Source organism: Chinchilla lanigera, unplaced genomic scaffold (genome assembly GCF_000276665.1).
Source record: "Chinchilla lanigera isolate Chin_1 unplaced genomic scaffold, ChiLan1.0 scaffold00015, whole genome shotgun sequence".
Taxonomy (NCBI): domain Eukaryota; kingdom Metazoa; phylum Chordata; class Mammalia; order Rodentia; family Chinchillidae; genus Chinchilla; species Chinchilla lanigera.
Genome location: NW_004955416.1, coordinates 18123393 through 18138783, shown reverse-complemented (window position 1 = coordinate 18138783; position 15391 = coordinate 18123393). Strand labels below are relative to the sequence as shown.

Genomic DNA, 15391 nt, shown 5'->3' with positions numbered 1-15391 from the left:
GGTTTGGGAGATTTGGGTGTAGCTACCTCCAATTTCACTGAAAACGCTTCACCATAAATGCCATTATTACATGATTTTATCTTGCTTTAACTATCATTAAAGTATGAGCATTTTCCATATTGTGAAAAATGGCTGTTATAATTATCATTTTAATGGCTTCATTATATCCCATCAAATTTATTCCATTATCATTTCCTTAGTCATTCCTCCTTTATTAGACATTTAGAGTTTTATTTCTCTCAAATTTTGATTATTATATATAACACTGACATAATTTACATTTTATGCATATAACTTCACTTTTATTTTTCAATCAATTCATTAGGAATATATCCCTGAAGTGACATTACCATGTCAAAGGTTATTGAGCAATTTCCCAAAAGGTATGAATCAATTTAAACTTCTACCAGGCATTTTGACATCTGCAGCTTTGGGGATAAAGGAAGTCAGCCCTAAATATTATAAATTTGAATACATGTTTACCAATTTTCTGAGTATAAAAGAACATTTTTATTTAAATACTTCAGTATTTTCCCACATTTTATTCTATTGTTCTTCTTCTTTCTCATTAATTATCAGCATTTAGTCTATTTAAGCTTATCTTTTTTAGACACTTTTTTGTCGTATCAGTAGGTAAAGAATGTTCTTTTTTGGAGGTAGATTTTCAAGTAAACTTTAGAAAATGTGCCAGTAAATTATGTTTATTGCTACCAGGCATAGATAAGGACTTACATTTTCTAGCAGCACTGGCATCCGAATACTGGCGTAGACGTCTCTGTTGACTGACCTGTATATGCATCTTTAATTTCTTCTATCCTGGGGCTGGAGATTTAGCTCAGTGGCACAATGCCTGCCTGGCAAGTGCATGGTCATGAGTTCGATTCCTGGTACTGGAGAAAAAACAAACAAACAAACAAACAAAAATTTCTTCTATCCTTCATTCCTCTTTTAAAGAGTTCAACAAGCTAAACTCTTCAATAATACAACTACCATAAAGTTAAAAGTGGCTGTTATGCATAGTTCTGGCCAGTAAAAAGTAAGCAAAACTATGCTGGTGTCCTATTCTCCTATTTTCTCTCTTTCCTCTTTTGACTGGTGAAGCGCTGGTTGGAGCCAGACAACCACTTTGCAAATGATAAAAAATCAGGAGACTATAAGATGGCATTCTCTGACTTTAAGTGTCTGGAATCATACCATGAACCATCTACCTCCCCCCAAATTATAATGAGTGAAAAATATAGCCCTCTTTGTTGAAGTCACTATAATCAGACTGTTTGTTATTTTCTTTGAAAAACCATGAAAAACAAACAAACACAATCCACCCTAATTCACTAATTCAGTGTGACATGGAAATTGGATCTCTATTTTACTAAACTCACTCTTATACTAATCCAGAACCAGCTTTATTTGTAACCTCTGTACCATGAGTCTATGATAACCAAGAGAGAGGCTGAAGTTTCTAACTGTTATTTACCCACTTGCTACACCACACCAAGTAACAGGGATGAATCTGGTGGAGCAAAAAGAAAATTTAAAAAATATAATTCTCATGAAATTTGATAATAGGAGAACATAATTTGAAGGTACTCATGAACTCTCTACCCAGAGAAGTGAAGTTCTACTTGACCAATGAAATGTGCACCGCAGTGACAATCCATCCCTGCATCTCCATATTCACACATAGATAGCCATCATTTATCCATTTATCATATACAGAGAATATGCCATATAACAGGCATGTGCTCCAAGCTAAAGATATAAAATTAAAAAAGAAACATACTCTCAGCCCATGTCCCTGAGCATTTTACTTCCATATCAAGAATTCTCAGTGGGAAGAGTTCATTCATATAAGCTGTGGTGGATTGATAACTGGTGGTCAACTTGTAACATCCACCTGAATTGAAACAGTGAGGTGCTTTCTGGGCACAGAGGGTCCACCTGAGGATTGTTGTCTGAAGCATAAGGGGCAGAACTGAAGGGGAAGAAGTTTAGGTGCTGTTAGGGAGCTGTTTGTTTTGCTGGGGCTATTGATTCTCCTGGAGGAAGTTGTCATGCTGGCTTTCCTGATATGAACTTGGCTGTTCTCATCTTTGAAGGAGCTTAGGCCCTTGTTGATGCCGAGAATGGCTATGGTTCATTTTGGTGGAGCTCTTGTTCTTACTTTGACCATCGCTTTCTGGCTCTGGAAGAAAAGATGGTGCACTGTTCAATGTCCTGGAGAAGCTTATTGCACTGGATTCCTTGATATGGGCTTGGCTGTTATTGCCAGAGGAGCTCGGGATCTCAGAGGAGCTTGGGACCTCATTGTCTTTGAGAATGGCTGTGGAACCTTTGGGGGAGCTCTGTTTCTTACTTGGAATGTTGCTTCCTTCCTCCAGTGCAGATCCCTCAGCCTGCTGGCACAGACTTTCTAGCTTCTACCACTGGCCTTTGGGCCTTCCCAGCACAAATCCATGAAACATATTTGCATGAGGCATTGTCATAGGCTTTAGGTCTTCAGCTGGACTCAGAAAGGACTTTGCTATGGGATCCAGGCCCTCAGCTGGATTCTTTGGATTTTTAGTGTGGAACAGATTTCTTGTACTCTCTTTGTATATGACTCTTTGGCTGATTATTATAAAACAATCATAAATTATATGTCTTATATTATTTTCCTTGAGAACACTGACCACAACATAAACCAAACCAATATTTTCAACTATGTGTGAGAGTAAAAAGAATAGTGTAGTGAAGAGAAAATAATAGTAGAGGGTAAAATGAACAAGGCTTCCCATATTTCCACAGCCCATAAAGTGATGTATATTCTCTTGGAGGTTTTCTGGATGAGTGAATCTTTTTATTATTCACCAACCTTTACCTGAAATAAGTGTGCCAACATTAGGAATACAAAGGTACTTTCACGTTATAAAATGGTACCACTTTAGTTGTTGTGATACCGAAATGGACTGAAATGAAGGAATTGCCATTACCTGTCAATATGATGCGTGTTATGAGATGTTTTCTCCAGGGACTTGTCTCTCTTTTGACCTCTACAGAGCACTTACCACATGCTTTGCTGGTGTTGGGGTTTCAGACATGAACGAGGAGTTACTTGGGCAGAGGGGTGGCTGCTTTCTCAAATCCTTCTTGTTGACCCACTTTTGCCACCAGCAAAGAGGTAACTGACAAAGCAGGAGGGTAGAACTTTCTATTCCTTTCTCTGAACCAAGAACAGAGGCCTTCATTAAAACAGGGTGGATAGAGCTTACAGCTTCAGCACAGGTGAAGACATTCCAGGTTTTTCTTTCCCTTTAAGAAGTAATCTTTTCTATTGACTTAAGAAAACAATTTGTTCACCCTCTAGCTTTCCCCTTGAACTGAGGCTGTTTACAGAGCAATAGACTTCTCTTAACTCTGAAATAATGGCTCTTTTCCTCGGAAACAGATGTCAAGCTATGCAGCAAATCAAATTTTCAAAAAGATGACGTAAACTTGAGGACCTTCCATTTCTTTTTATGATTTTACCTAGAGATTCTTTTGTGAGGCTTATGATTTCACAGTTGGGAATTTGTTTTGTCCTTGGGATACTTATGGCCACTCTTAAAATTCTTAGTGCCTCACCTTTGTCCTCCATATAAATCATCTAAATGTGCAATTAAAAAAAAATTGACACATGATAGTTGTACATTTATTTATTTATTTTGAGATAAAGCCTCACTATGTAGTTCAAGCTGGCCTTGAACTCACTATGTAGCCCAGGCTGGCCTCGAATTTGCAGTGATTCTTGTGCCTCAACCTCTCAAGTGCTGGGATTAGAGCTTTTCACCCTCATACCTTTTCTTAGTTGTATATGTTTATGGGCCACAATGTAGAATGTATTTTGATACATATATGCAATGATCAAAGTAAGATAATTCTACCTATTGCATCAAATATTTATCATTTGTTTATATTGGAAAAATTAAAAATCCTTTCTTTTAGCTATTTTAAAAGTATAATGGCTTTGTAATTATATTATTAAAATGTACTATACAATATAATAATATACTTTTTAAAAATATCTACTATTGATTATTTTTTAGTTCCATGAAAAGTAATTTGTAAACATGAAAAACCTGGGACCATATTGAGTTCTTTCACATTAAACATTTTTATTAGGAAGAGAGAATGAGAAATTGAGCTAATATGCATTAATGTTATGGTTATTTTGAAATATTTCCTATGATAAGATGCTTATGTGTCTGTTGAAGACTTATTATCCCACTTTACAGATGAGGAAATCAAGGCTAATAAAGTTCAATAAATCCAAGATCATGCAAATAGAAAAAAGTGAAACCCTGATTCAAAGCCAATTCTGATTCAATTTCTACTTTACCAATTATTACTTAAGTCTCTCCAAGACTGTATATAATTTTTTTACTTGGGGGGCAGGGTTCCACTATGTAATTCAGAGTGGACTTGAACTCACTATGTAGCCTAGGTTGGCCTTTCAGTGATTCTCCTGCCTCTGCCTCCCAAGTGCTGGGATTACAGGCATGCACCATCAAGCTTGGCCAACTGTGTGTAGAATTTTGTGATGGGGTAATCTAACCAGAATACACTTACTAGCCTCCAGACTTATTAGTTTCTAGGAGCCAGGCACTTTACTTAGTTTTATGTGTCTGAATTTCCTAGTCTATAGAATGGAGAAAATAAAAATTTTTACCTCATAGTACTTTAATAAAGAGTCACTATTTAATGCATGGGAAAGAGCTTAGGACAGGGCTGAGCATATAGTATGTGTTCAATGAAATTTTGTTAACTGTTTTTATTAGCTGCTACTAATGGATCATACCAGAGAGATGTCTCAATTTTGCTTTCAAGTATAATCTCAGTATAGATGAAAAGGTAGTTTTAAATAAATGTTTTGTTTTGCTGTTATTTTTCAGTTTCAGTATTTGTACTTGAATTGTGTTTCCTACTCTTGTCCATTGATGGGTAAATTTAGGCAAACCACAGAGTACATCTTAATAAGATTGTTTATAATCTTTGTTCTAGCAGCAAAACCTTTTTTAGAAATATAGATAGGTACGGAGCTGCTTTCACTGCACTAGACGGCATGGGTGACTGATTCCTGGCCCTACATCCATTGCTATCCTCTATTATCCCCGGGGAATGGCACAGGCTGAAAGTCACCTGTGTACAAATGCTCAGCAACATGCTCTGGACAGTGAGAGTCGAGGGCTGTTCATTCTCAGTTTCCGTGATGGGCGTGTGTCTAGTTCTTCCTTCAGATCTCAAACTGTCTCATCTCAATCCCCAGTCCATGGCCACTGTTCAACGCTTTGTTTCACTGGCAGGGTCTACAGTTCGGTACCAGTGAGCTGGAGGAGATGGGAGCCATGTTCTGCTTGGGCCTCCTCATCTTGGAACTCAAATCTGGAAGCTGCAGCCATCAACTCCTGACTCGAGCCTCAGCCCTTCTGAATGCTGGAGAAGATGCTCTGGACCACCATCTTCAGCGGTAAGATGCTTGCAGGGGGCTGAGCAAATTTGGACCCCTGTGTTACTATTGCAGCATTTCTTGGCCATGCAACCCAGGCGGGTCAAGGAGGGCTTTGCCAGGCAGAAAATGTGGAAGGGCTCTGGAATGAAGGTAGGTTCAGTTAAGCTCTCTGGTAAGCTAGATCAGGACACCCTTTACTTTCTGCTGAAGACAAGAACGTACTGCCTGCTTGTTCACATATATGTGAAAATAGATAACCATGTATTTTAAAATAATGTGTGGTTTACAGATAGTATTATAAAGAAGATGCATCTTGCTGACATGCACACACATGTTTACACATATATTTGCAAGTTATGTGTTTATATATGTGCTGACAGGATTTTGAGCTACTATTCAGTTGGAATAGGAATATCACTGCCAATGTCAGGCATTTGGGGATAAGAAATGTTTTGATCACCACATTCTCTAGTGAGAATGGACAGTTCCTTCTCAGAAGCTGAGAGAACCACCTGGAGAGGATTATTCTTCAGCCTGAGTAACCTCACTGCCAGGCAGGGAAAGGCTGGGGCTCTGAGAACTGTGAGGGTCATTGATGAGTCAAGGGATGGAGAACCATTCCCCAGATAAGCCCTCATGATGTCTTTCCTGCAAACAAATACTTTAGGCTTGACCAAAACAAATTCAATGAGTAAGAAGGGAAGAGATAATGGCCCTGTGTGAGAAGAGAGGATCAGGAGGAGCCAGAGGAATCAAAGAAGGCTAAGCCACTGCCTGTACTTTGAGGGAGGGAGGGAGAATTACCTAACTGAGGAGGCAGCTTATTATGCATTTCACATTCAAAAACAGAGAGAGTGCACCATCATTTCCAAGGCCATTGTATTTCTGGCCCATTTTAATACATTTTTTTTTTCACCTGCTACTGTTAAGCTGCTATTCCAGTTTGACTTCCCACCAAATGGGCAGTCAAGCTTAGGAGGATCTAACAGTTACATTAATACTGCATTGGAAGGCCCTGGTTTGTCTGAGAGTTAATTACCTAAGTGTAGTAATTAATTTGCTCATCACAGTGGGCTATAGATCATAGACTACGGAGACTTCTGTAAATCTGGACTTCCTTCTTCTCTAGAGATGCTACTGCAGATTTCTTTAATTGTTACCATCTGCTCCCCATTGCTGAAGGTTGGACCCAGAGATACTCTACCACAGCTACATTCCCGGACCTTCTGAATTTTCTCTTTTATTTTGAGATAAGTTTTCTCTAAGTCAATAAGTTACCCAGGCTGAGCATGTTCTTGTGATTCTCCTGCCTCAGTTTCCTGAAGAGCTGAGATTTTAGATGTGCACTGTCACATTTAGGTGATTTTTTTTTATTAGAGAGCACTCATACTCGCATGCTACATTTTTTTTTTTTTTTTTTTTTTTTTTTTTTTGGTCTTTTTGAGACAGCGTCTCACGATACAGTTCAAGCTGTCCTTGAGCTCACTTTGTAGCCCAGGCTGGTCTCGAACTCGCAACGAACCTCCTGCCTCAGCCTGATTTTTTTAGCTTTGACATTACAACCACTTGTGTCTGTCCCTGCTCCTTTCAACGCCCTTCACTGTCTGAAGGCTTGGTGTGTTTGGCATTATTGTGGTGTTTTCAGACTCTCTCTGGCAGCAAGTGCTTCCAGCTGCCAGGATATATATTTCAATACATCTTTTCATCTTTCCTTTGCTAAGCTAGCTTGGGTACCGGCATGACTGAATTTTCATTCTTTGCTTTTTGCTCCTCTCTCCTCCACTGTTCACTGAGGGAAGCTTGAGCAGAACCGGCATTGCTTGCTTTCCCTGAATTGATTGTGCCCATCTGCTTGATCCAATGCAGTGAGGATTAGTTGCTTGTAAACTGGAACAGAAAGGAATCTATCAAAGAAATGCCTTTTCTAATTCAAGTCTGAAGAATTCAGTGTCAGGCTTCAAATACAGGGGCTGCAGTGCAGGTTATCATAAGAAGATAGTTTATCTGTCCCTACCCTAGCTTCCCACTCAACTATCAACCAGACCAAGAATACTGAGACTGCACATCCTGCCACAACCTCTAACACTTCTTAGGCTGATTCAGCAACTTAAGGGCAACATATCTGCAAACAGGATGTCATTAATATGTTCATTTCAAATAGATGCAAATGATATTTAGGATGCATGGAGTTTGGTGTAGGGCAGCAATAGAAAAATTATTTTATGCAGATTTGTATCACAATATATTTTCCTAATCATTATGAAGCACTCTGACCAAAACAAATTTTGCCTCCTAGTTAGAGGACCTGAAGACTACATGGTGGAGAAGAAAGATCACCCTGAAAATTTCTTGAACAGAAAATACTCCAGCCAAGGAGCTGGGTATGGCAGCACATGCCTATAATCCCAGCACTCAGGAGGCCGAGGCAGGAGGATTTCTGTGAGTTTGAGGCCAGTGTGGGCTACCAAGTGAGTTCAAGGCCAGTCTGAACTACATAGTGAGACTTGTCTCAAAAAAAAAAAAGAAAAGAAAAGAAAAGAAAATATCTTATCCAACAAATATACTCACTATATTTTATATTGTACTCACTAAATGAGAACAGAGGGGAAATTAATAAAATAAAATAAAATCTACTAATTTCAAATCAGCAGCAGGCTGTTTGATATTATTTAGTTAGTTTCCAGTGAATAGGGTTAAATTCAGAAACAATAATCAGCAGATCAGATCTTAGGAATTTAATGAGCATCAGGATTCTTAGTAAAATACAGAGTATAGCTAACGTTGGTCAACTCAACTCTCCATATGTTTTAAAGAAACCTTTGCCCGCTCCTCCCTTAGCCCCTGCCTCTCTCTTTGGTATAACAGGGAATCTGCTTTCCTTCAGAAAGATTCTTTGATGTTACACTGACGGAATTATGAGGAAAAAGGTATGTGTGTGGGCGGCGGTAGGGACTCCTTTGTAAAGGTCTGCCTTACAGAAACGGAAGGCTGTGATACATATTTGAGTTTCCCAGGCTTCACAGCATCCACCCCAGGAGTGACCTGCTGGGAAGACGTAATGTGGTTGTACACTGCGGACATCATGTTTTCTGACAATAGGTTTCGCGCCTCATTTACCATAAAAACAATTAGAGTGTAGTCAACATCCACAGAGGAACTCACCATTTCTCCTGAGCAGAACCGGTGAATGTTTGCCCAGTGAAATGAAGTACATGCTCTCTGCTTTGGGTTTTCTCTTACGGTGCTCTTCCCAGCTGCTCCTTTAAGAAATGCTTACAGACTCGCGACGGCATCTTTTGATCTTTTCTCCTTTCCTCTTCCTTTCTCCTTCCTCTCAGTCTTATCCCTGGAATAATATTGTGTGTGCACTGCAGGAATGCTAAGCTGCTTCTTCTGGGGGCGCCGTTTATCCAGTGTGACAGGTCTTTTGCAAAGTCATTTAGCAGTTTTGCCGAGTCAGCCCCTGCTCGTCGCAATGTGTATCCCCTCCCCCACTGCCTCCCGCTTCTCAGCCAAGCGGCCCTGTCTCCATGTGTCCCTCCGTTAATAAGAACACAAGGCTCAGATCTCAGCGCTGTGCTGCAGTAAAAGTTCCGTAGCTCATGTATTTTCCCAAATTACAGAGTTGCTGCTTTAGCCTGTGCTCCCCGCAGCATCTACAGAGGAGAGTGCGTTTGTTTGCGTCTGTCGTTTGTTGGGACAACGCCGAAAAATAAAACATAAACCTAACAGAAAATACGTGAATGTTTTTTTTTTTTTTTTTTTCCTCTGGTACCAGGAACCGAACTCACGACCTTGCGCTTGCCAGGCAGGCGCTCTGCCGCTGAGCTAAATCCCCAGCCCCTAGAAAATACGTGAATGTTTGAAATTAAAAAGATAATTGATTTTAATTTTTAAAAAAATACAGTTTATTCTTCCAAATGAGTAAATAATATCTAGAAAACACAAAAAAGTACCCATATCCGAGTGATCCAGGTAACCACTATCAAGATTTATGAGCTATTTATTTACATAGTTTAATTCATGTCACTTTTACTATTGAATTATTTTGTCCGTATTTATTTATTTATTTATTTATTTATTTATTTATTTGTACTGGGAATCAAACTCAGGACCTCACACTTGCCAGGCAGATGCTGTGACACTGAGCTACATCCCTGGCCCCAATTTTGTATTTTAGAATAATATACCCTTTAAAATTGTTTAGTATTGTTACTTACGTAATGCTGTTATCTAAGTAGTATACACACACATATATACCATGATATATTTTTACTTTTATATTCTGTTCCATACTCTGCTTTCTAGGAGTATATAGTTTTAAATATTATATCTGTTTTTACTTAAACATATGATATTGTAAGCATTACCTCATTAGCATTTGCTTAAAAATGTGATTTCCTAAATTTTCTTCTTTATTTTTACTGATGACTTCGCTAATGACTTGTAAACTGCCTATCTTGACCCATTGGAATGTTTTATTTTAGTTGTATTAGAACGATATATTCTTTGACCTATTGGCCATTTACACAGGCTACCTTTTCAAAGGTCTTTGGTGTTCACCAGTAAAGTGTTGTAGGGAGTATTCCTGCACCTGTTCTTGATAATCCATCAGAAACTTTTCTGGTGAATTTTTTCATTTACTCAGGAAAGAAAATGTCCTTTTCATTGTATGTTTTAAGTTGTTGCCTTAGTTTTATGGGAAATTTCTGGATTTATGCTATGCTTATTAGTAACATCACTGAATTCTTTGATTATACCAGAAATTATTTCCATGGATTTTTCTATGTATTTTTTTTCTTTCAATACAGTCAAAAATTTTGGAAAGTAACTTTCCTCATGTCTTTTTCTTATCATATTTATCACTTTGCTTTGGCTTTTGAGGACAATATTTAAGAGAGTTTATTCTGTGACCATCCTCTCCAAGAAACTAGCTTGGAGAAATATGAGTGAATCTCAGTGTTTGCCAATTAAATGAAATAGTTGCTGGCTTGATATTCATGTTCAATATCTTCTTTACTCAGTATTCATCTTTTTTTAGGATTGGTCCATGTTTTTTTTGAAAAAAGAGATATCTAGAAAAATGATTATTTGTTTCTATTCACAAAGATTTAAATTATGCTAGTGGATTTCCTGATATTCAGCTATATTGAATTCAGCTATGTTGGATTTTGAAGGCAAAAGTATTTGGCTATGATCTGAAAGACTACTTTAAGATAGAGGTTATGTTACTTACTGTGGACTGAGGAGTTTTATGCTTGTAACTGCAAATGAGAAAAGTCTGGTCTTAGTCTCTATCATTCTATGATCTGGGTGGAAACCTATAAATTCTCAAAATCATATGCATCCCATTTATTTGAAACAAAAATATGGTTTTTCCACTTTTTAATTTATCTATACAAATTATCCATGACACTTAGATTGTCTGATAACCGTATTCAGATCTTTAAAAGTCAGTTTTATGCTTACTTATATTTCTCATTCTAACTATTCTATGCAATCAGGTCTTCATTCTTGTTTTTGGGGATTTCTTCATCTCACATTTTGCCAGAGAACACCTTAACAAAAGATTTTCTCAGTTTTGGGGAAAGAAAATCAATAGCATATTTTTTACATCTAATTAATATCTTTCTCTTCCCTGTCCTTAGGAATTTACCTTTCCTACCGAGATTTCTTGGGAGACTTTTTTTTTTTTTTTTTTTTTTTTTATTGGTGCTGGCAATCTAACTCAGGACCTTGCACTTGCCAGGCAGGCAATTGTACCACTGAACGATATCCCTGGCCCCTTCTTGGGTGACTTTAAAACACCATATCCATGACTATATTTAGTCTGTACTTAATCTTGAAGTAGTCAGCCTAATTTTTTCTTGTATATTATGTACCCTATTTTTTCCTGTCTTAAGAGTTGTAGTAGTTTCATTTTGTTCATTATTTCTTTTTGTTGCAAATTTGTTTTCTAGACCATGAGAAATGTTCATTCTCTTTCTCCCCCACCCGCATCTATTTAGGTCTTTTAATTGTTTTTGAATTGAGGTTCTCCATCCCTTTGGGACGGGTCTCACTTGTAAGATAACAGGGATTCCACCCCAAGTCTTCAGTTTTCTTCCCCAGAAGAGCTTGGAATCTGCTTTCTAACCTCTATATCTTCTTTTCTCCTGTTTGCATTTTTACGTCTTTCCCCAAATTCATCAAATTCTGGAAGTTTATCTAAAGCTTATCTTCACAAATCCAACTGTGCATTACAGATTCTTCTCCTTGCTGAGAATGTGTTTCAATTTCACAGCTTTTACATGTGGGTTTTATTGTACCTATTTCAACTCTCATCAGTTTCTTTTATTCATGTTTGCATGTATAGCTAGTTCTCTTTCACTTGGATCTATCATCTTCTCAATCACTGTATTTTTTCATAGCTCTCCGTTACCTTAACATGGGCTATTTGCCACTGTCCTGTGTCCTGGTGCCTGGGTATTTCCCAAGGGGCACCATAGCCCTGCTGTTGAGTATCCTTGTCCAGTTCACAAACTTTCACTTCTTGATCATTATTATTGTTTTCCTCTTCCTCTCTTCCAACTTCTTTTTTCATCATTTTTTGTCTATTCACCTTTGAATCATGGAGCCTATGAAGCCTTGTTGTAGCTCAATAATCAAAAGTTTGGATGATCTTAAAAACTCCTCCTGTCTAGCTAAATGGGGATAGTTCCTTGTGTTTTAATAGGAAGTAACCTGACTGAGGTGGTTTATTTTCTTCAATGATTCATATGTTTTGACTTTTGCCTTGGAGAGCAAAATTGGGGAGATTGTTCAGGGCAAGTTAAACACAAAGGGCATGGAAAGCTAAAAGAAGAAGGAAAATGGTGGAATGGTGCCAAAATGAGAAATCTGAGATTGGGAAAATTGTTCCCTAAAAGGCAGCATTCTACTAAAGCAATGGATGGAGGCTCAGTGAGATCTATGGGTTTTGGGGCTGGGGATTTAGCTCAGTGGCACAGTGCCTGCCTGGCAAGCGCAAGGTCGTGAGTTCAATTCCCGGTACTGGAAAAAAAACAAAAACAAAAAAAAAAAAAAAAAAAAAAAAAAAAAAAAAAAAGGGAAAAAAAAAAAAAAAAAAAAAAAAAAAAAAAAAAAAAAAAAAAAAAAAAAAAAAAAAGGGAAAAAAAAAAAAAGAAAAGAAAAAGAAAAAAGAGATCTATGGGTTTCAAATTAATACTATTTCCACCAGTTCTAAATTAATTGAAATTATATGGCAATTCTGGTGATATTTCTCGCTAATGTCTTCTCTCAAACTAATTCTATTCAGATTCTTAAAATGACCTATAGTATGTGATACCTAAAAATATTCCTAGTTTCATTTGGTAGTAGCAGGCCAAAAATGCTACATAGGGCAAAATGTTAGAATGAAAAAGGAAATGTTTTGTGATTGTATTGGATGATACTTTAGCATATTAAATGGCTCCCAATCTCTTCACAAAAATGAACTTATTAGCCATGAAGGAGTGCTAATCTTACATTGTAAAAGCAACAACAAAAGCCTTTGTCCCATCAGCGGTGAGTGAAAGGCACAAATCAAATGCTTCAAATAAAATTTTATGCAGATGCTTTAATAATAAATGAATTAAAATAATGAAAACCTAATGTTAGTGTGTCTGAGAGGAAAGAGGTTTAATAACATCACACAGGTATCTGTAAATTGTTTCTTTTCCTCTGGAGAGTAGTTTGGCAATTTGCAAGAAGGTCTATAAAACCTTTCACTTGATATTGAGTTTCCAGCTTGGAGAATATGTCTCAAGAAAATAAACAAAACTAAAAACAACTTTTAATGTGTAGATATTTATAGAAATGATGCATACATCCCAGATAATTTTGAATAATGCAACTTCCTCCTGTAGTAAAAAGAAAAATAAGACCTGTTGCTGATTAATTTTCCAGAACATTTAAAACCATAAAAACAAAGAGTATGTCCATATATAGATGAAATAATAATGATGTAAAACATTAAGTCCTCTGCATGAACTAGAGGTTCTACAAATCATTGTATAAGTATTACCTCACTTAATCATATAATTGATCCAATATGGTAACTGCTATTATTAGCATTCTCTTTTATAAACAAGAAAAATTTTATCGAGATTAAGACATTTGTCAAATGTCAGTAATCTAGTGAGAGACTGCTGGTTTTAAAATCTACTACTACCTAACTCAAGTTATGTCTATCATATTCTGTCTTTCAAATGATAAGTTAAAGCAAAAGCAGGCTAATCACTGCTAGACACCTGCTGATTATGACTTTAGTAAGATGCAGAAACACTGGCAGAGGTGAGGCAGATATTATCTATTTAAACTAACCTAATCTCACTCATTTCTTATTCCATGCAGTTCTTAAAAGTACAAATTGGATGCTTATAAATTTCCTATACTAGCATGCAGGTTTTAAAATTGGAACATCTTGGGCTCTTTTGGTCCACAAATGTCTATTGTTTTAATACAAATCAGAAAATCAATGACCACTGTCACAGGTTGAATCCATGGAGCTAACAGTTGAAAGGGGAAAAAGATTATAGACTGAGAAGAATAAGAATGTGTTTTCTTCCTGTTGCATTTGCTATTTGCAAAATATTTCTACCTCATAACAATCACGCAAGTTTGTATAAACAATTTCCTATTTCACAAGAGTCCATGGGAGCCCAGGGAGCCTCAGTGATAGTGTAGGTGTACTTACGTGATTAACTCATTGCCAGTGTACACTGAGGATCTCATCTGCCTCCACCTCAGGCTCCGCTGAATGAAAGCCTGGTCTCCTGCCTATGAAATTATAAATACTCGAAAGTGGAATAGGCTGCCAGCCTCTGGAAAAATACTTAATTAGGAAACTCACTCTTCCCACTCTGTATCAACTGCAGCTTCTGTGGCTTTTGTCTTTTATTATTGTTAATTCTAAAAATGGAAAGCAGATAAAGTCTTTGAAATTTTCCCAAACAGGAGAGGTTGTTTTTATTTAAGAGATTTTAAATGACTTCCATCAGTTTTCAGAGTATTTATCCTTTCCTGTTTATGCTCATAGGTTTATATTTTTCTCTTTACTAAGTACTCCATGACCCTTGCGGCCCTTCCAAAGAACTAGTCCCTTTAGTATTAGGGTTAAAGCTATTCAGTGATAGTCTCGGTGTACTTCTGTGATTAACTCATTGCCAGATAAGAGTAAATTTACCAGATGTGATATAGGAAAACAGAACTGTGATACAGTACCAAAGCAAAAGGAGGGAAGGAGGGAAGGAGGAAGGAAGGAATGAATGAAGGAAAGAAGTAGAGAAAGAGGGAGGGAGGGAGGGAGAGATGTCACTGCTCAGAAGAGAGGTGATGCTGATAAAACTAAGAGATCCTTATGGTAATACAAAGTATCACAGAGATCTTGCACTTTTCCTTTCTATGACCCTGATCTTGGATGTCTCTGATGCAGAAGGAAGAGAGTGGCTCTTAAGTTTCCAGAAGCATTTTTATCTTTCTTTCTGACCCCTTTATCCTAGCCAGTTGCCAATTCCCCCTCTCAGAAGAGAAACAAGTGGACAGGAAATACTGTCCTGACTTTTGTCCCCTAAATTTTCATGAAAACTTCCTTTTCATATCCAGCACCGTGCTGATCATGGACACGGGCCTGAGATTCCTGTTTCGCTTTTCTCTGGTCAGAACTCGCTCTGCGACTCTGGGGAGGAGGCTTGTCTTGTTTATTCTCAGATTTCTTTTTTTTCTTTTAAAGAGGAAAAAATAAAACAAAATTTTAAAACAAGATAAGGTAACAATAGTTAATGCATTGGGTATTGTTATCATTAAATTAGTTACTCAAAGTACAAGATATCAGCATTTAATTGTCCACACAATGTCAGCACAAGCCTTTCTTTTCAATGAACTGAGAGAAAATACCAGTATAACTAT

At 37.3% G+C, this 15391-nt stretch overlaps 1 protein-coding gene across 3 annotated transcripts in view; it reads left to right on the top strand.

Moving 5' to 3' along the window:
* Positions 1–15391, top strand: part of Agbl1 (ATP/GTP binding protein-like 1) — an 800368-nt gene that overhangs the window by 547341 nt on the left and 237636 nt on the right. For all 3 annotated transcript variants that reach the window (XM_005381585.2, XM_005381584.2, XM_013512654.1), the window contains exon 22: positions 5319–5482. In XM_005381585.2, the coding sequence (XP_005381642.2) occupies positions 5319–5482 (164 nt within the window). The remainder of the gene's footprint in view (positions 1–5318; positions 5483–15391) is intronic.